The sequence below is a fragment of the Pristis pectinata genome, chromosome 21 (genome assembly GCF_009764475.1).
Source record: "Pristis pectinata isolate sPriPec2 chromosome 21, sPriPec2.1.pri, whole genome shotgun sequence".
Lineage (NCBI taxonomy): Eukaryota > Metazoa > Chordata > Chondrichthyes > Rhinopristiformes > Pristidae > Pristis > Pristis pectinata.
Genome location: NC_067425.1, coordinates 33,006,207 through 33,027,681, shown reverse-complemented (window position 1 = coordinate 33,027,681; position 21,475 = coordinate 33,006,207). Strand labels below are relative to the sequence as shown.

Below are 21,475 nucleotides of genomic sequence, written 5' to 3'. Positions count from 1 at the left end.
GCTGTGACTTGCATAGCTACGAGCCGGTGCTGGAAGATGGGATTTCGTTGGATAGGAATTCTTCAATTGGCTCAGACACAACACCCCAAATGGCCTCCTTCCCTCTCATTACTTTTATGTGATTCTATGATTTACATATTTAATGATGTCACCACACACCCACTGTTCTTAAGAAACAGATTAGAAATGGCAAGGACTCAATATTATTAATTATCAGTGTTTTTTTTAAATCAAATATCAAAAACAGGCCCCTGATAGTAAGATAAAAACAAAATGCTGGAAGTACTTGCAGGGTCAGGCAGGATCTGTGGAGAGTGAAGCAGGTCAATGATCAGTGGCAGTGAGCAAAACTTCTTTCTGTTCTAAAGATGCTAATTCCTGGCAGATTGTTAACTCTTCACTATTCACCCATGTGTGAACTTATGGGCAGGCTGCTCACATTTGGGGAAATTGCGGTCAAGTTCAAAAGCACTCTCCAATCTTCCATCAAAAGGTCGGCGAATACCTTGGGATCTCCTTCCACTGGCCACGTAGGTCATCCCTCACTCACCCAGGGACTGCAAAGTCAGCTGCTGCTGGGCTTGGGCTTCCCACTGGTAACAACACACAGAATGCTGGAGGAACTCAGCGGGTCAGGCAGCATCTACGGAGGGAAATGGACAGTCAACATTTCGGGCCGAGACCCTTCATCAGGACTCGAAAGAAAGAGAGGAGAAGTTCTGTCCAGTCCTAATGAAGGGTCTCAACCCAAAACGTCGACTATCCATTTCCCCCCCACAGATGCTGACTGATCCACTGAGTTCCTCCAGCATTTTGTGCGTTGCTCCAGATTTCCAGCATCTGCAGTCTCTCTTGTGTCTTCCCATTAGTAAAGTTGGTGTCTTCATATTCACTCTACAATTACTGTTAGATAGCAAGATGAAGCCAGTTAGAATAGGTGTTAAAGTAGGCAGGGACCCTTTTTATCTTTTACCTGTGCCGTCATCCATTCATTTTCTCTTTGTAACAGAGAAAGAGATAGTGACATTGGACCTCGGCACCATGACTCTGAAGCAGAGAGACATCGTCGTCAATCAAGAAGCTATTCCCCCATTAGAAAACGGAGACGGGATTCACCTAGTTTCATGGAGCCCCGTCGGATTACAAGGTACACCATTGGGTGGGCCCAGCCACCAGTGGGGTTTGTTCAGGATGTAGACATGGAGTCAATAAAGGAAGTATCAACAGGGAAGAAAAAAATTACTGACCATGTATTCTTTTCAGCTATTCAGATTTCATCTTACCACGAGTATAGTGATATTTATAAGGAATATCATAGCATTTTCCCTGCATGATCAAATGGCAATTTGTGTATTTTTTTCCTTTGCGATTTCTCCTCATTTACAATTCCTATGTTGACCTAAACCTTCCTTCACAGGCTATGTATTAAGTTGCAGGTGGGTTGTGAATGTGGCTTTCAAACTTGTGACAGCTGAATGCAAGCATTGGCTTGTTCTAATTGGCTGTTCGACAGCTGGTCTAAGAACTTGATGTGCAGCATATTGTCCAAAGTGTGTATGCCTCCTTCTAACTCCTCACCAGCTCCAGTCATTGTGTAGTGTGTCCAAGTGTGCTTATGCCAATAGACCATCCATCAGAGGTGGAATCGCATTCCATGCTCCAGTGATCTTGACAGGAGAGCCTGCAGAGTTGTTGGAAGAATAGCTGATCATCGAATAATAGCAAGCCTGGTTTTTTGAATTTGCACTGCCCCCTGAAAGTGCTGTTGACCCCACTTTGCTGATTGCCTATCTGCTGAGTTACATGGAGCGGTAACACTTTTGATGGTAAGTTGCTGTCCAGCTGCTCCCTTGTGCCAACCGGTAGCCAGATACAGTGATACTGAGATGGTCTGCAAACAGGCTGCCCATCTTGCTTCAGAGCCTGCACAGACGTGAGTGGGGGGAGTTTGGATGGGAAGACTCACAAGAGGAAAATGGCATCAAAAAATGCAGTGGCATTTGTCACATGTACATCACATCAATGTAAAAACGTAGTGCAGTTTTTATTTCCACTGAAGCCTTGGCCATCTCAGCATCAGTAGTCTATTGTATACTTGCATACAGCAGACACTTCCCATACTAGTCTCAACAACAAGAGGGGAAGAGCAGAGAAATGGTGCATTCAAGCTTTTAGATAGACACCTGAATATGCAGGGAATGGAGGGATATTGATCATGTGCAGGCAGAAGAGATTTAGTTTAATTTGGCATCGTGTTTGGCACAGACAGCATGGGCTGAAGGGCCTGTTTCTGTGCTATACTGTTCAATGTTCTAACTTTCTTTTCTAGTTCTGCTATCTTCACTCCATCCAGTCTTATGGTTGAGTAATTGGTTAATGTTCACCACCTAAAGTCTGCCTTTAAAAGACATCAGTGAGGCAGGTAACCAAGTGGTGGATGAGTACCTATTATGAATCAATGGCTTTAATACTAACACAACAAACTTTCCTTTATTTGGGGCTTTAACTTAGTCGAGTGCCCACAAGTTCTTTCATAGAACATAGAACAGTACAGCACAAGAACAGGCCCTTTGGCCCATGATGTTGTGCCAAACTAATTAAACTAGTAATTACCTGCCTAACTAATCCCTTCTGCCTACACAATGTCCATATCCCTCCATCCTCTGCACATTATCTAAGAGCCTCCACCACCACCCCCGGCAGTGATTCCAGGCACCCACCACTCTCTGTGTAAAAAAAAATTACCCCGCATATCTCCTTTGAACTTTCCCCCTCTCACCTTAAATGCATTAGACATTTTGACCCCAGAAAAAAGATACTGGCTGTCTACTCTATGCTTCTCATAATCTTATAAGCTTCTATTAGGTCTCCCCTCGGTTTCCACCACTCCAGAGAAAACAACCCAAGTTTGTCCAACCTCTCCTTATAGCAAGTTCCCTCTAATCCAGGAACAGCCTGGTAAACCTCTTCTGCAGCCTCTCCAAAGCCTCCACGTCCTTCCTAAAATGGGGCGACCAGAACTGAATGCAATACTCCAGATGTGACCTAACCAGAGTTTTATAAAGCTGCAACATGACTTCCTCACTCTTGAACTCAATGAACTTTTCAAAAGCATTATCAAACAAAGTCCAACAAAGGCAACTTGAGAAGATATTAGTACTTACAGTACTTGTAGTTAAAGAGCTATAATTGAGGGGGCCCCTTTAAGGAGAAGCTGGAACTAGAGAGGTGCAAAGGTTTAGAGGAGGGTTTCAAAAGCTGAGGATCTTGGTAGCTAAAAGTACAGCTATCAAGGTGTACCTGATGGAAACCAGAGATGTGCAAGAACTAGACACCTGCAGAGGGGCAAAGGTGGGGTAGACAGTCAAAGTCTCTCTCCCAGGTAGAAATGTCGAATATTAGAGGGCATACATTTAAGATGAGAGGGGGAAAGGCTAAAAAAGATGTGCGGGGCAAGTTTTCTACGCAGAGAGTGGTGGGTGCCTGGAACGCGCTGCCAGAGGTGGTGGTGGAAGCAGATACAACAGTGGTGTTAAAGAAACTGTTAGACAGGCAAATGAATATGCAGGGAATGGAGGGATGTGGGTCACGCACCGGCAGACGGCATTAGTTTCATTTGGCATCATGGTTGGCACAGACGTCATGGGCAAAGGGGCTTGTTGCTGTGCTGTGTTCTATCTCAGAGAGTTGTAAGTCTAGAAGAGGTTCCAGAGATATGGAAAGGTGAGGCTGTGGAGGGATTTTAAACATAAGGATGAGAATTTAAAACCAGATGATCGTGTAGATTAGAGAATACAGTTAGGATGATGCAAGTTAAAACACAGGCAACGGAGTTTTTTTAAATGTTCAAGTTCACATGCAAGAATTAAGTTGCATGATCTGATGAGATTCCTATATAATTACCCTAACAACGCAGGGTCGTTTAACAGGACAAAAAGTAAAGCTCCAACACTCTTTCTGCTTGCTAGCAGCATTGTCCAAGAGATTTTCCATTTGGGGAGACTGCTGGATGGTCAGGGAGACCCAAGACCCAGAGCTGCATGTGGAGTTAAGTTTAGTTCACAGTCAGATTGGTCTTGCTAGCTTAACACCCAGTCTCTATCCAATTCATTTGTATCCCTGTATATCCAAATACTGTGAACTGAGTTTAGGCCAATTGATACTTCCCAGTACCAAATGAAACCTTTTGCCATTTAGCATTTTCATAATCCTGGTCTGGAGCAATGAGGATTTCTAATCTGCTGCACACTTCAATAAAAAGTGATGGTGGACCAGTCAACACTCAGAAGGCTACTCAAGTGGTGCTGTAAGAACCGAAGGGAATGCTCACCAATCTGTCCGCTCCCTAAGTTCAGTTTAGATTGCACACTGGTTTAAAATTCCAGAAATGTTGGCTCCTCCTGTACAGTGCAGCAGTCCCTTCCATATTCTGTGCAGGTATAAAGCACTCAAAGGAAAAAAAGAATTAGATAATGATAGCATTGGAGGAAATGGGGAGGGTGAAGGCTTGAGTGGAGTACAAACATTGCCCCAGACTGTTTGGTCCCTTGTGGTTTAACTTCTATATATCTGTGGCTCTGGTGCTGCTACAGGCTGTGGGGAATTGGAGTCACCACATGGGGCACAGCAGTCCTGGTCCATGTACTCCACTCCTCCAGTTTCTCCCTTCTACCTCCCCATCTCCTGTTTGCCATGGTCCTCTCCTGTTTTCCCTCATCTCCAAAGCAGCCTGTGGCTACACTGGAGAAAGCTCCTTAATAGTGTCGTCGCTCGTCCCATGAGTCAGCTCCCGAGTGACAAACCTGTGGCCTGCTTGGTTCCACAGCTTGGGTTTCAAAGCTTCTTGAAGGGAGGGAGTCACCATAATGACAATTTCTGAAAGTAAGAATGACCCAGATCTGTTGTTTTTTGTTAAACCCAGATTTGGCATTTGCACTACTGACAGAACCCAGACACCTTAAATAAGAGGGAAATCTAACTTCTAGGATGTTGTGTTTTATACGCTTGTCCACTAATACTGTCTAAAAATTTAATTTGATCTTGAAGAAGATTTAGATTATTATTCCTTTTCCTATGAAATAACAGCAAAAAAAGCAAATTTGTAGTTTTAGTTCATTCAGGTTTTTATTTCATAATTTAAAAAAAATGCCTTAATTTAACCTGGTTCATTCCTGGTTTCACCTTTGCAGTAGCATTGAATTTAATTTTGGGATTGATTGTGTGAGCAGCTGGGGATGCTCACAATTCTGTAAGATCAATGGTGCGATTATATTTATCCAAATGCCAATCAGGGATCTCCATGAGCAAATAAAAACATATTTCACTGGGAATACTCAGCAGGTCAGGCAGCATCTCTGGAGAGAGAAACGGAATTTACCATCTCAGGTCAGTGACCTTTCATTTCCCTGAGTAATGCACGCTGGGGTAAAGGTGCAGAAATGGATGCTGGACAAGTGGAATAATTCTAACCTAATGCTTCTATTTTATAAAGTGCAGAGAATTAGTTATTTTCTGAGATTAACTACCCTCATTCAGTGCTGTTTGAATATGCATGTTCACAAACAATTCACTGAAAGATTTAGTAAGATCACGTGGTTGTTCCCTGCAGTTTGACAAGAATATATTTTATTCCCACAAACACAAGAGAAGCATAATTATTGCAGGAGCTCAGGTACAAAGAATATAGCCTGTTGATTTGCCTTGATTACTACTGGTTAGTAGATTCTGTACTTAACCCAACAATACTGACTAAACCACAATGGTGACTATAGAACTAAAGCCACTCACTGGAAGTGAAGTGCTTTGAAATGGCTGGGAGACGAGGTAAGGCACTTGCATTCAATGGTTATTGGTATTGGTTTATTATTGTCACGTGTACCAAGAAACAGTGAATAGCTTTTGTTGGTGTGCCATCCAGTTATTTTTTAACACTGGAAATCACTGATAAGTCAGTCGATGAAATAGAATTGTAGCAAATATATGTTCCATTTACATCTGAGTCTGGTTATGCCTCATTTATCTCATTATATTGTCAACATTTTGGGGTATGTTTTTCTTGGGATGATTTGAGTCACGTATGAAGGTGCTCTGTATTTAACATTATTATTCTCCACGTATGTAGGATGATTAAACTCAAGGCCCTGAAAAGGTTTTCATTGTGTGCTGCTGCAAATTATATAACTTTGTTTCAGTTTGTCTTTTGTCTCATTTTTCCTCCCACTTGAAGGTTTGGCGAAGATTGCTCCATCGGATTCTGGTTACCTGGGTAACCGCTGCTCTGCATTGGAGTGAAGCTGTCCTACCTTGAACCCCATTTTGTGAGGCATTTAAAGAAGAGCATCCCATCTCTGTACGGCCAACACTTCTCTCTCTGTCCCTACTGAATCATTTAAGTAGTAGCTCATCACAGCAGAAGCCTCTCTGGTGATGGGGCACGTTTATCTAATCTATTGTGCAAACTTTCAGAGTGTACTTGCAATTCAGCTGATGTCATGGTGTTGGAACTTGATGCCACTAACTACTTTCCACCGCTGTTTCGGTCCACTGGACCCACATTTTGTTATAATCTTTATTTCTCCCAAGTCAAACGTAAACAATGAACAAGTCACAAAAGAGATAGGTGCAAGTAGCAAGATGCTGACCCTACATTAGTCACACAAAGTCTTAAAACTGACAGTCTAAAGTCACTTGGAAGGGGAAGTCAACAGGTTGGCGTACTGGCCTTTCATCTCCAGGCAATAAATCTCGTCCAATGACGGTCTGCGCTGCCTGTTACCTAGAGATGTGTGTTGAATGAGGTAGAATAGTGTCTGCCTAATTACCTTAGCACAAATCATCAGTGTTGTCCTGAAAGGTCAGATGAAAAACAAGAAGGCTCACTAAGGTATACACTAAAGCAAATTGTTAAGCAAAGGGAACTTTGCTGTATAACTAGCCATTCTGCACATGAATAAAAATTCAGGACATGAATAAAAACTGTTTATGCCAGGTGACTAAAACAGGAAGGTTAAAATCAGGCCAGGTGTTCAATACAACCCTTGCCCCATTCCTTTCTGCGTTACGTTATCTTCCATTTTAACAAGCTCAAACGTTCTACTTGACCATTTAAAAATAATACTGTTAAGTAATTAGCAAATAATTTACCATTTCAGCCATTTGGCTGATTGCAGCTCTTCAGCTTCTGATGTGAGTAGATTAGAGTAATAATACATCTCATTATTAGAGAGCTGATGGTCTTTATGTACGTAAACATTAAAGGGTGGAATGTAGAACAAAGGGCATGCCACGTGGACATCATCTGAGTCTGGTGCAGATCTGATGTTGTACAAAAATGAATCATTGCTTCTTTGCTAACAGCAGCAAATTGCACAGCCATCTAACAGATTCTGGTCTTGCTTTTTGGGATTGCAAGTTTAAGAAGGACTGCTCACTGGTGAATATTTCATAAAATTCTTTAGAAGCCTCGTTTGAAAACAGCTCTGCTTCATTTTGCCCATCATTTCCCTGCTATACTTGGATTTTAAAGTAAGACTGTTTCTGCTCTCTGCAGGCGTTGCCAGTCTGACCCCATGGTTGTTGTTGGATGAAGTGTTCCATTTACATTTTGATCTGCGAGCAATTTGGCATATTGAGGGCAGGAACATCAGTAAATACTCTAAACCTGCTCACATGGTAGCAGTCTGCTTAATAAAATCATTTTTCAGAACGCCTTGACCCAAAGGAAAGGGCAAATAAGCTGAATGCTAGTTGCTTTTAGGATCATTTGTGTTTCCGTTTGGCTTTACTATACTGCCAATCCCAGACAATTACCAGATCTCCTAATTTGAACTGTTGTCTGTAATTTATAACACGAAGATCCACAAACAGGATTTAACAGCTGCAAATGTTTGTGGCCCTGTTTTACTTGGGGTCTCATTGCAGGAAGTATATTGGGATATGCCTTTGGAACTTATCCTTCCCGCATGACAGACAAGCATTCCAGTCATCTTGATAAGTACCTGGAATTTTCCCCACCCCATTGAGCAGGCCCTTTCTTATCTAATCTAACATGCTACTAACCAATGTTATATTCACCTCTTGTAGACCTGGTGTTCCTGATCTTTCAGAAGGACAGCACAGGCTTTCAACTAATCGTTTTTGTAATTTCTTCCTCCATTTTAATACTGGAAAAATAGCTTTTAATGAACTTTACGCTAGCAATCAAATAAAATGTACAATGTTTCAGTGTTCTCCACATAAAAAATTAAAAGAATTCATTCTTTGACTTTTATTGAAATCAGTAATTTTGATTGGATGTAAATAGCTGAATGCAATGTAATTTCTTGTCACTCTTATGAATTTGTAGTAAGTTTTCACTAAATATCTATTTCCCTATCAAAATATAAATTGATGGTTCTTGGTTCTGAGAGTTGGTGAATTGAAGGAGGCTGGTATTTTACAAGAGGTGGGGCTGTTACTTCAATGAGCTTTGTGGAAAACACTGACACAGAAATGAGAGAGACAGGAGTTGATTTTGTCTTGTTTATGTTTCTTCTAATCTGTTTGTGATAATTTGACGATTCTGCCTATTTTTCAAATCTTGAAAAGCCAAGCCTTTTGCTGCCTGATAATCGGACTCTTGAAATGTTTTTTTTTCAGATTGCATTTCTTCGTATTAGATGATTCCCTAATCTAATAGTGATTTTAATCACCTTGCATCTGTGTAAATGTAATCTTCACTGACTGAAGCTATGAGAATCAATTCACTTGGCTTTTTGTTTACAAAAATTCTGTCTAGCTTTATGGAGGTGTTTTAATTACACTTCCTATGCACACCAGAACATAATCTGTGTGCAAGAGTACAATCCAGTCTTTTGGTGAGTTTGACAAGAGCCTGCCTACTTGAAGGGGTCTGTTCCCTAACTGAAACCAAACAAAGCCATGATTCATGCCCTGCTTAAACTGATTTGAGATAATGCACCAGATCGTTTCTCCCCGTTTCCTCCCCATACCTCTGGTCTACACAGGGTACTGACTCCATAGCTACCAACAGGCCTCTGATTCATCACCCTTGTGTGAGCCTAGGCAGTAACTGTTGAAGCCCTCAAGTGCAGGGCATCATAGCTTAAACCAATTCTGACCTCACCAGTTGCCCTTGAAACACTCAAAAACATTAACTGGCGTTTAATTAAGTTGGATTGTATCAAAAATAAGCTAAATAAACAGCAGTCAAAAAGCAAGCAGATGCTGGAAATCTGAAATAAAATTTAAAATAGAAAATGCTGGAAATACTTAGGAGGTCAGGCAGTATCTGTGGCAAGGGAAACCGGGTTAACGTTTCAAGTCAATAGCAATGAACAGTAACCAATCTAAACACTTCACAGGACACTGGCAATTTTCAACACGTGGCAAGTCCATCATTTGAAAAATAACTGATGCAGTGAAGCTGACTTTGCAGATGTTGTGAATAAGGTTTTATTTTGGAAAGGCTAATCGTAAATTGGAACAAAGCAAACCAGAAGCGTAAGGGATTGCATGACAATACTGAAGCAGTCATTACTGGAGCCATTGCCAGCATCACAGTTGAGACCTCTCAATATCCTCCTTACAGTCCATTTGCCCCTCTTCCTACACTCTCTTCTGCTTTATAAGATGAAGGTAATACAAGGCGGCATGTCTGGCATCACAGTTGCAGCTGGACCATGTGACATACCTTACTGAAGACCTCCTTACTGAACATCTATTGATCCCCACTGCAGTTCAGATAAGTGAATTGATGCCCAATAACTCATGGCGGATATGACCTCCTTTTATCTCTTCTCATCCTCCCTCTTCTCACAGGTAGTGTTGCTCTACGTGCCTTCTGCTCATTCTCTCAGTCATGCTGCACTCCGAGAAAAGCGTACCAGGGGTTCAGTGCTGGGACCTTTATTGTTTGTAATAAATATAAGTGACTTGGATGAGAACGTAGGAGGTCTGATTCTCTTGAGAAGGTCCTGCGCAGTAGGTTGGTCCAGGAGGTTAAGGCACAAGGGATCCGAGGCACGTTGGCAAACTGAATCCAACATTGCCTTGGTGATAGGTAGTGGTGGAAGGATGGTTTTCTGAGTGGAAGTCTGTAATAAGTGCTTTGATTATTAAGTTTGTAGATGACACAAAAATTGGTGGAGTCGTAGATAGGGAAGAAGGTTGTCTAAGGATACAGCGGGACATAGATTGGCTGGAAAGTTGAGTGGAGCAGTGGCAAATGGAATTTAATATAGATAAGTGTGAGACGATGCCCTTTGGGAAGTCAAATTTTGGAAGAATAAATAGAGTAAATGGCAGGGGCCTTAGGAGCATTGATGTACAGAGAGGCCTTGGAGTGTAAGTCCATAGCTCCCTGAAAGTGGTGACACAGGTGACCAGGACAGTGAAAAAGGCATTCCATAGACTTGCCTTCTTAGACCAAGGCATTGAGTATAAGAATTGGGAGATAATGTTGCAGCTGTACAAAACCTTGTGTAGACTGCCCTTGGAGTATTGTGTACAGTTCTGGTTGTCACACTACGGGAAAGATGTGGTAGCGATAGAGAGAGCGCAGAAGAGATTCACCAGAACGTTGCTTGGAATGGAGGGCTGTAGGAGAGATCAGGTAGGCCGGGTTTGTTCTCACTAGAATGTAAGAAGCTGAGGGGGACGTTATAGAGGTTTATAAAATTACCAGGGGCATCAATAGGATAGATAGTCGGAATCTCTTTTCCAGGGCAGGGCAGTCTTGAACTAGAGGGCACAGGTTTAAGGAAAGCGGGGAGAAATTTAAAGGGGATCTGAAGAGTAAGTTTTTCAACCCTCTGTGGTTATCTGGAACGAGCTGCCAGAGGAGGTGATGAAGGCAGATACAATTACAATGTTTAAGAGGCATTTGGACAGGTTCTTAGACAAGAAAGGTGTAGAGGGAGATGAGCCTTGGCAATTAGTATAATTAGGTATCACAGTCAGCATGGATCAGGTTGGCTGAAAAAGGGCCCATTTCTGTGCTATACAGTTGTATGATTTTATGACTCTTAAGATTCAAATAACTACTAAAGGACCCAATGCTTATTGTAGACTTCTTGGTAAAGACAAACCAAACCCCTCAGCCCCTTGTGTGTTCTGCGTAGAGTAATAGAGTCATACAGCATGGAAACAGGCCCTTCAGCCCAACTGGTCCATGCCAGCCATGTTTAAAGTTGCTGTTGTGCACGTTGTGAAGGAGCAGCAGAACCAAAGTGATCCCCTTTGAGTTGCGCATGTGGTTGACCCTTCCTGCTGCTCACTAACGTCTGTGGATTTTGAACACCTGGCGTTTGCTACATCATTGGGCTCCCATTTGGCAATGCCAGAGCTTGGTCAATGTTGCAAGTTGATTAATGTCATGATTTGTCCACTCCATATGCTTCTGACAGGCAATAGCATTCCATACGTTGTTGCCCCTTCCAATATACAGCCTACATAATTCATGCTACAAATGTGCCAGTGTCCATTGGACATCTGATGCCTACCTGCCCAAACGTGGCTGAATTATATAAGATATCTTTATTAATCACATGTACATCGAAACACACAGTGAAATGCATCTTTTGCGTAGAGTGTTCTGGGGGCATCCCACAAGTGTCGCCACGCTTCCGGCGCCAACATAGCACGCCCACAACTTCCTAACCCGTACATCTTTGGAATGTGGGAGGAAAACGGAGGAAAGTCCTATCTATTTTACCTGCAGTTCACATTTGACCTCCCAAGATCTATGTTTAAGGAACCTTGTTGCCCTATCACTGACCTCATACGATCCTTTAACAGCAGATCCTCCATTAATAATCTCTAAAAAGCTTTATGAGATGTATCATTTTGAGAGGAGCATTTCAGCAGATGTGCCTGCATCCTTGGGTCAGATTGCCCTTATAATTAAATATACTTGGCCATTCATTCGTGGGCCTGTAAGCTCATGATGTAAGCAATTAACCTTGAAAGCAAGTTTTAAAAAAAGATTAAATGCAGCACACCATCACCCGAGATAACTTTGGCAGAGCAAGTCTCTGCAGATTCCGCACAAATAACTGAGAAGTTTCTTACTTATTGGAGTACCTTGTCTGATCTACTTTCTGTGTTATTTTACCAAAGGCCAATGTCTGAGGAAAAAATAGTCACCTGAATTTGTAGCACGAGAATTACAACTAACATCAAAATATATCATCATTTTAAACAGTTTGAAAGCTAAGATCAAATTAGGATTGGTTAAACATTAAAAAAAAATTAACCCCCTCTCTTTTATAACCATACGTCGAATTCCCATATGAACGTCACTGTTTGGCCATTTCAGATACCGTTCAATAAACAAAATCTCTCCATATTCCCTCTGTTTTTTAACATGTACTCAACAGCTCTGATGCTAAGTTGGACGTAGGCCAGGTTGTAAAGAATCAGACTTGTTCAAAAGACTGGATAAACTGACCACGTCAGACATTGTGCATGTGCTAACAAAAACCTATATACACGTCAGCTTTGTGGCAACATGAACTTCTTGCTTCCTGTTAATGTTTCTGAAAATCCCCTTGCAATTCTTTGAAAGGAAGAACTGTATTGAGCAACTTTTCCTGCATTGGTGCCTGGTGCCTTTAGATTGTTTGGCCGTTGAATTTGGGGGGAAGGCATATTGTCTACCTTGTAGATTTGACCCAAAGGCTCCAGATTCCCAAAGCAGGAAAATTTGCCCACTGTGTTTAAAAGTCACAGTGGCAACAGTTTATTACCAGTGGTCTGTATAGAGTGGTAACTAATTCAGCTTCATTCCTGTCTCTTCTCCCTGTTTGTTTTTGGTATCCCCACTCATTCAGTGCGCGTAAGCGGCCTATCCCATACTACAGGCCCAGCCCATCGTCACCCAGCTCCCTCAGCAGTTACTCTTCCTACAGCAGGAGTCGAAGCCGCAGCTACAACAGTTACAGCTCATACAGCCGGAGCCGGACTAGGAGCAGAAGCCGGAGCCGGACTCGCAGCCGGACAGCCAGCTATGATAGTCGTACCAGCTCCGAAAGTACAGGCTTTTAGGAGTGGATTTAAACAAACCGCGCACAAATAAAACTGAGAGTTACAACAGTAAGTATCAGCTACTGACTCGTTTTCAAAATAGGGGATGAGAAGCTGCAAGCATCAGTAAACCCAGTAGATCAGTGCAACCAGATTTATATTATAACAAGTATATATTTATATCAAGATAGCCTTGATGAGTTCTTGGTCCCAGGCTTACAGAGCATTCAGCACTGATGAAAGGAAGTACATAACAGTTTTGCAGTCTTCAATCTATTTCCATTGTGTGTTTCTCTGGTCAACATCTTCCAGGAGTTTCAAACTATTTGCCTGGTGCTGGGATTTAAGTGAATTTGTTTTTTTGTAAAAAAAAAACTTAACTTATAAACCTCTGCAAGTGAATTCTTCCATGAAGTTATCTGAACCAAAAGTCAGCAACTTCCTCCAAATGATAAACATGCAGCTATTTAAAAACACTTCTTTTCTGGTGGACTGGAATTTTCACTGAACAAATCTTCATGAGTTTCTGCGCTGATATTTTTTGAAGAGCCTCTGGATGAAACACAGCAGACAAACAAGTGGACAAGTTAGCATGGAAGCTCTCTACTTGGTCTCATTCATTCAACGCCAGCTACAACGGTAGTCCGTTCTCAAGTTCCTCCTGCTGAGCTTGTGACGATGGGAGGGAAACTGGGATTAAGTCACTGGTTGCAAAAATGGAAAACTATGCACTGTAAATATCGTCCAATTAGCAAATGGGGGTTGGGTAGGGGGGGACGGCAAGAGTGCGGCTCAGAGATAAGCAACTGGGAATTGTATAACACAGATGGTACTGAAGCAACAATTTATGTGGAATTATGTTCCTTCTAGTTACTTACAGCTGGTTGCTAGTTGAGGCCTGTTTAAGCAACGTTGTTGAGAATGCCTCAAAAATATACGTTTAAATGTTGTGCAGCATAAGCAATTGTCTTTCTTTTAATTACTTTCCTATTCTTTCATTACTTGGCTTATTTAAGGCAAAACCTTAATGTTATCTCATTAGTCACCATGCATATTTCATTGAACTCATTATTTTAGGTTACGCCTTCACTCACTAAATGGCCATTCTCCAGTGACTAGAGTTCTACCACTCTTGTCTCCTTGTAGTATATTAAAACTACTTGAATCGTTAGTTTGCAGAAAGTGAAAAAGCAATTGATGAAAGGTTCGAGCACTGGTGTAACCAGCAGTTGATTGAAGAATAACATGGTGTCTCAAACAAACTATTTAGAGAAAGGGAGGATTAGAGAGAAATGGACAGATCCAGTGGCTAACAGGCAAACTCTGTATTTGCCTAAGTCCATATATAAGAGGCATCAGTTTCCAGACCAACATTAAACATTTGAATACACTGAAATTCATTATTCAGTAGCTCAAACTGTAAGCTTGAGCCAGGAGTTTGGAAAACTCATCCATAGTTCTAGAGTTGGCAGATTTGAGTCGCAGTTTTGATAGGGCCCCGTATTGTGCTGTACTGTTCTATGATAATCACAACTTTTCACAGTGTGCTATATTAAGGGTTAATCCAGAGCAGCTTCCTCTCCCCTGACCACTTGACTTGTAGGAGATTGATGGTATCAAACACCAACATTTATTTACATTCTCAGGGGGAAGGTGACCAATTCACGTATGTCCTGTGGATGTGCAGTTTTAAGCAGGGTCTGGTCAGTTGCATCTGTAACTTTCAGTGAATCCCTGTGACTTGCAAGCCCTGCTATTTATAACGTATCTAGTATAAAGAACTGAAAGAAGGAATTGAGGAAAGCTGCAGTCCAGGAAGTAAAATAATATAGAAGGAAAGATAGGTTGTCACAAGAGATTGGATGTCAGTCCCAATGCATAATGTTTTAAACCTTGAAAGGCAGGGGCAGAAGATGCTGAAAAACTTGAAAGGTTGGTGCAGATCGATATTAATTGGGTTTTTACAGTGAATGGCACACAAATTTATCTATTATTTTGCAGTCTAGCAGAATATTTTAAGCTTATTTGATCCTCTTTTCATTAGTAACTGTTTCTTTCACCTTTCCTCCTATACTCCCAACACCCCACCACACCATGGTGTCTGGTTTCCATTCATTCTACGTTTTAACTATTTTCTTCTCTTCCTTCACCACCAGATTAGGTATCTGAACATAAACAATAGACTCCAGATTAGGCAGATCTAAGTGAAGAAAAAATAAATTGCCTCAATTTGAACTGTGGGATATCTAGAACATTTTTATCAAATGTTAGCAAAGTGCCAGAAAAACCCTTCCAAGTTTGTATGCCCATTTGTTTGTGCAGTGAGACTTCCAAAGTCGACTGCAGAAAGAACATTTCAAGTACAGAGTAGGCAATGAGAAGAAATGCAAAAACATTTGATTATTTTTGGGTCTTTTTCTCAGCATGTTTCAGCACCATGTTGCCATATTCCTCAATTGCTTGTAAATGGCGGTTAAGCCAAAAGTCAGCGAAAGGCCAAAATGATTCAAATATTAAAAAAGGGTACTTATGCAGGCAGATTATTCAGATGTAACTGCTGGGTTTAGTTTAATATATGGTAAACTAATAATCCTGGACTACCCTGCAAAGCTTCATATGCTGCAAGCTCTATTGTGACCAGTTACAGATGAGATTAGGGTTATCAATTTCGAACAAATAAGTTCTGTTGAATGCTTTTTTCTTTGTAGCTGATTATAGCACATAAATATTGTGATCATCAAGTTCCAGAAGCTGCCTTTTTCTAGGACTTTGTGCTCTATTCTCACAGTAGCTCGATGGAAGGGAGGGATGTTTCAGGTGTCCCTCACAGTCCTGTACAATCTCCTTGAGGGGCTCTAGGTTGTCCACAATAGATGAATGGAACCATAGTGAGAGCTGAGTGGCAGCAACTGCCCAGGTATGGTTACTACAGCTTTCCTTTTAAAATAGCATCCTCATGTAAAGGTCACAAAATTCACTCTACAACCTCTGCTGAATTGGTTCTATGCCAATTCAAAAATGAAAAGTAAAAAATCACAGTAAGACATGCAGATCTGTGATAATTCCATGTTTTTAGCCTATAAATGCAACTGTCCCAATACTTAATAATCTAATTCAGGTCCATGACACCCTAGACCTTGAGATTTTGGGAATATTATTCCCTTTAGTAATTCTATCCTGTCAATTCCTGGATTTGTTTTGAGTATTCTCTCTGGAGATCTGCGTGACATTGGCAAGGCTAGTGTTTATTGGCACCATGGAGATGTGGCTTCTGCCAAGTTTGGTGTTAGTGAATTCTGGGATTCATCATGGATAACAGGATCCAACGTGGAAGAGAAAATGATCACACTTATATGATTATACAATAAAACTCTGATAATCTGTGCTCTGAGATTCTCTGCTCCCCTTCCCACACCAATACCCCAGTTACTGCACTGCCTGGAAACTCACCTGGTTCTGTTTCCCACACTCCCTTGAAACTTACTGTGTTCACTATAAAATTTATTATGGAATAGCTTACAATATTCTGAAAATTCTACAAGTGTGGCGAGTGTGTTGGATTTGGGAAGTTTATGTGAATGTGTAGTGAAAGATAGGAGAAAACTGACCCATCCAGACAGCATGCAACCTATTGTCTGATTTTCTTAGGATAACCAAGCGCCAAACAGAACAAAAACTTCAAGCATAATTAGGGGGTAAAGAGTCCTTGTGATGTTACCTTAGCAAGCAGTGGTTAGGATGATGCCATGAATGATTCCATCACTACCAGCGATATAATTTAACAGAATTAGTTCCACTGTAATCCAAGCATTTCAAAACACAATGGTTCTACCAACAGTCATACTTATAAGCTGGATGTTCAACAGTGGAAAACATTTCATCGGGAGAGGGGCTTATTGTGATGTAGTTTTTACACAGCATGTTATATTATAACCTATTATTGAGGTCGCCTGTGAACCCAGGCTCCTTTCCCCCAAAAAAAGCATATTTCAACTATCGGTGTTGAAGGGTATATTTATAAAAGGAACTTGGCAACCTCACAGTTTATTGCACAAGTCTCATAGGATCTACTGCTATCCCAATAAGAAACATTTGATGTTAGAGTTCTGGGATTTGTCCTTTTGTCTTTTATTTATTTGGTAACAATTAACTTATTTGTAAATATGTACCTCAGTAGTTAAAATGCATTTAATGAAACACCAATATTATATGAAAATGTTTTTTTGAAGGTGGCATGTAATAAGCCCCCTTCAGTCTTGTACAATTTGGGTTTATTTGTGTTATATTGAATTGTATTGTTGAAATGTAGAAGTTCCAAAATGCTGCTTTTTTTTCCTGTACAGTATTAAATGTGTTTCTCTTAACTTGGTTATCATTGAAGAACCGTGTGTCACGGGTGAGCTAAGTTTTTGAAGGATTTAACAGATCCACCCTCCTACGTGTAAAGATTAACATTAACACCAATACTTTGTGTAAAATCAGTTCAGAACCAACTCAATCCAATATAAAGGACAACAATAGGTTCTAAAATACACGAGGCCTGAAGTGAACCAGGTCAAAACAACCATTGTGCCAGTCTCATTCTCGTTGTAAGTACTATTCATGTGTTCCCATTACTCTCAATATATGTATCACAAATTGATGGGACTTAACAAATCAGTCACTTTTATTATCCATTAAACAGATGGTTTAGTATAAAATTACCCCATCCAAAACAGTGCTTAAATTAATTCTAATAAATGTCCATCTTTAAAGAATCCAGGAATCCAGAGATTTTAATTTTGAAATTGTGGTGGAGCTTGGAGTTCTCCCTTGTTCCCTATGATATGTCAACCACACAGGCTTGATACCATAGTGGTTACGTTACTGGACTAGTTTATCCAGAAACATGATTCTGAAACTCACGATGGTAGCTGGGGAATTTAAATTCAATTGATTAAATAAGACTGAGAATTTTAAAAATAGCTAGCCCCAGTAATGAAAACCATGAAGTCATGATTGTCATAAAATCTAATACCCTTTAAAGAAAGAAATCTACCTGCCTTGCCTGATCAGGCCTTCCTGCAACTCCTGACCCACAATGTGGTCCTCAGGGGCAATTAGAGATGAGCATTAACACCAGTGATACCTACATCCAATAAATGAATAAGAAATTCCTGGAAAGCATTAATGAACACAGGGCTATTTACTCCATGCATCATGAAGTGGCACTAAACTATATAATTGTTAAAATTGATCAGGAGTCATCATTGTAAGAAGTATTTGATTTTCTTCAGAGTTCAAAAGTTCTCTGATAGCAGTTGGTTGAAGGGATCTCATGGACCATTGGGACCTCTCCAAATTTGGACTTGATTTATAAAAATCGCTGTGACTGCAGTGACACAGGATTGATCCCCAGGTCAATTCCATTATGCAGAGTAATGAATACTGAGACAGAACGGCAGTAGCCACCTTAGATGCATGACGTCTGACTTCATGGGGCTGTGAGAGTCACAGTTGTTTCCTCACTTAGCAGGCCTTCTATCTTAACAGCCACATCGGATGTACGTGTGTCGCTCAGGAGGAGAGTAGAAAAAAGTCTATGAGTGCTCCTACGCACAACTACGGTGCCCAAACAACATTTCACTGCCCCAGCCCTCCCCCTTCAGAGCCATGCACGAGCACAAGTTTGCAGCTTCTCACATACATATGACAGCAGCTGGAAGCTGCTCGGGTTAGCTGGATGCAAAGAGTCCCAAATGTGCTAGTTAGGGGCACATTTCTTTTAAAAAAATGAAAATTATTGGTGTGAAATTATATGTTGAGTATTTTTTTTAAAAGTACACCCTTGTAGAGTTTCAATTGGTACCCAAGGGAAGATTGTGACTTTGAGTGATAGTGTCAGTCGATAGTAGATTGGCATACCTCTGGTCCTGTTTCTGTTTCCTTTCAAGTTATTGGTAATAAAACTGGGGAGAGAGTTAAAGCAGGCTGCTGACTTGCAGATAGCTTTTTCACACCATTGCCCAAGGTCAGGATCCTACATCACATTTACATTGGACCAATAAATTGTAAAAGAAAGATATGTCAATGCAATATGCAGTAATTTTTTATTTGCAGAGGAAATCAAACACTAATCAATATTATCTGAATATAAATGGTGATTGATCATTCTTTATCGGTGCAGCGGGACTGGAATATAAAACAACAACCCCACAACAACTTGTATTTATATAGCACCTTTAACACGGCAAAACATGCCAAAATGCTTCAGGAGTGTTGTCAAACAAAATTTGACACCAAGCTGTATAAGGAAAGACTAGGTCGAATGACCACAAGCTTTGTCAGAGCAGCAGATTTTAAGGAACATCTGATAAGTGGAGAGGCAGAGAAGTTGCAAAAGGGTCTGAACAGTTACAGGCACAGTCACCATTGAAGGATCCATTAAGTTCATCCTGTAATTTTAGATGGTTTGTGGAGATAAATCTCAGATTTAAACAAAATTGAAGCAATTGGTCTAATTAGACTTTAAATGTATGTAGCAGTAGAAGGTATGATTGATTGGCAGTGTTCATACTATCTACAAAAGTAACTTGTTTTAATTCAATCAAAAATTCTAGCATGAATGATTAAACAATGATGTTTCCCTCTATCTTTTACTATTAATAAATTTATACCTTTTTGGATTCTGCATCACCTGTTGAAGTATATAGGGAAAAGAAGAAAAGCTGTTCATGGTGCGGAGTTATGTGGCTTTACTGGCTAGGATTTGAGGCTGGCTATCCAACTTGATTTCTTTCTATGTACCACAAAGTAGCTTAATGCTGTTTACTCGAGATTGTCAATCGATCTGTCCTAGTAACTGGAGTTATAGGCCCTCCAACCACCTTGCTTGTTACCAACCACCCAAAATATTCCTAGATATGGTATGTTTCATTATTTGGTAGTTGCTTAGCTCTAACATTTTTTCAAAGTTGGAAAAATCAAAAAGCAATAAAGAATAAGGGGTGATCTGCCTCTTTAAAAAGACACAAAATACCCTATGCTGATTAGCACCAGCATGCATCTTTGCCACCCATTCAGTGCTGGTAAAGGTATTACAATGACTGCTGGTGTATCAGGGAATTTTAAGTCTTCCTTGAGCTTGAGCACTTCCAAATTTTTTTCACCTCCTAATACATTAAACAAGAAAAGGAGGTTCAGCAAATGAAATTCTGCACCTGTTTGTAGAATGCATTTTGAGATTGTGTATGACTTAGTAATTAGTGTAACTAGTTAACATGGAAATAAAGAGTATATGATAAACCATGTGAAATTCTTTGATTTCTGCTGCAGAAGCGGAGACATTGAAAGGCCCGTTCATACTGATTTTCATCTTTGGTCCAATCTTCCTTTTCCTCTGCTACAGGGACTGAAGCCTTATCCCCATCAGCTCTCTTAGAACATTAACAAAAACCCTTGGCTGCCCAGTTTTTTCTTGTGCAGTATCCTTCATAAGGCACTTTTAACACAATGGAACATCCAAAGTTGCTTCATAGGATTAAACAAAATTTGACACCAAGATAGAGAAGGAGATCTTGGAGCAAATGACAAAAGGCTTTTTCAAAACCCACTGTTTTGCCCAATACCTTGAAGGAGGGAAGAGAGGTAAAGAGGTAGGGAAGTTTATGGAGGGAATATGGAGCACAGGGCCTAGGAAGGAAAAGTAATGCCACAAGAGGTGAGCAATTCAATTGGGGAATGATCAAGAAGCCAGAATTACAAAAATAAATGTGACTCAGGGAATTATAGGGCTAGAGAGACAATATCATGGATTAAAATCAAGGCACTGCTTAACTCTGTGCCTTTGTAGATGAGGGAGTGCGGGGAAGCTGGGCGAATGATTCTTCAACATCGACAATAATGCAGTTCTATTTAAAGTGGTTTGGTTCATCCTGATTTTGTGGAAATCTTTATAACTAATGTAAGCGTTTCTTTCATCGGCTGTTCCACTAGTTGACCACAGGTTCCCTTCCCTTGATCCATGTTTATTGTATGATGGCATTCAAGTGAGCACATCCTGACTGCAGAAGAGGGCCAATCAGGAAGGAGAAGGTTTATTCTGTGTGAGGATTGGGCACTTGTTGTAAACCATGGGCTGATTACCACATACAAATAGTTGGAGAAGTTAACCGATGTGAACCCCACGGTGTCTCAATCAATGGTGCCACATCTCATACCCAAGGACTCCACACTTTAAGTGGGAGCCAACAACATCTTCCAGTCGGCAATTTTAATTATCTGCCAGAACAGAAATCAGAAGGCTCTAAGGCATATTCGTATTGATTTCTCGCTCAACTATTTCAACCCAGAGAACAGAGCAAGTAAAAAGCAGCATCAAAGCTCCACTTCACCGTCACCACACTAAGTGGTACATTTACCCATCAAAGTACCAACAATGTTGTCAGAAGAACATGTTAATGCTTTGAAGAAA

General features: G+C 40.7%; 1 protein-coding gene across 7 annotated transcripts in view; it reads left to right on the top strand.

The window, feature by feature from the left end:
• LOC127581386 (serine/arginine repetitive matrix protein 3-like) overlaps positions 1-20,278 on the top strand; it is a 271,960-nt gene extending 251,682 nt beyond the window's left edge. For all 7 annotated transcript variants that reach the window (XM_052035765.1, XM_052035761.1, XM_052035763.1 and 4 more), the window contains 2 exons: positions 1,010-1,147; positions 12,831-20,278. In XM_052035765.1, coding sequence (XP_051891725.1) covers positions 1,010-1,147; positions 12,831-13,044 — 352 coding nt within the window. In that variant the 3' untranslated portion in view covers positions 13,045-20,278. The remainder of the gene's footprint in view (positions 1-1,009; positions 1,148-12,830) is intronic.
• Positions 20,279-21,475: the final 1,197 nt, after the last annotated feature.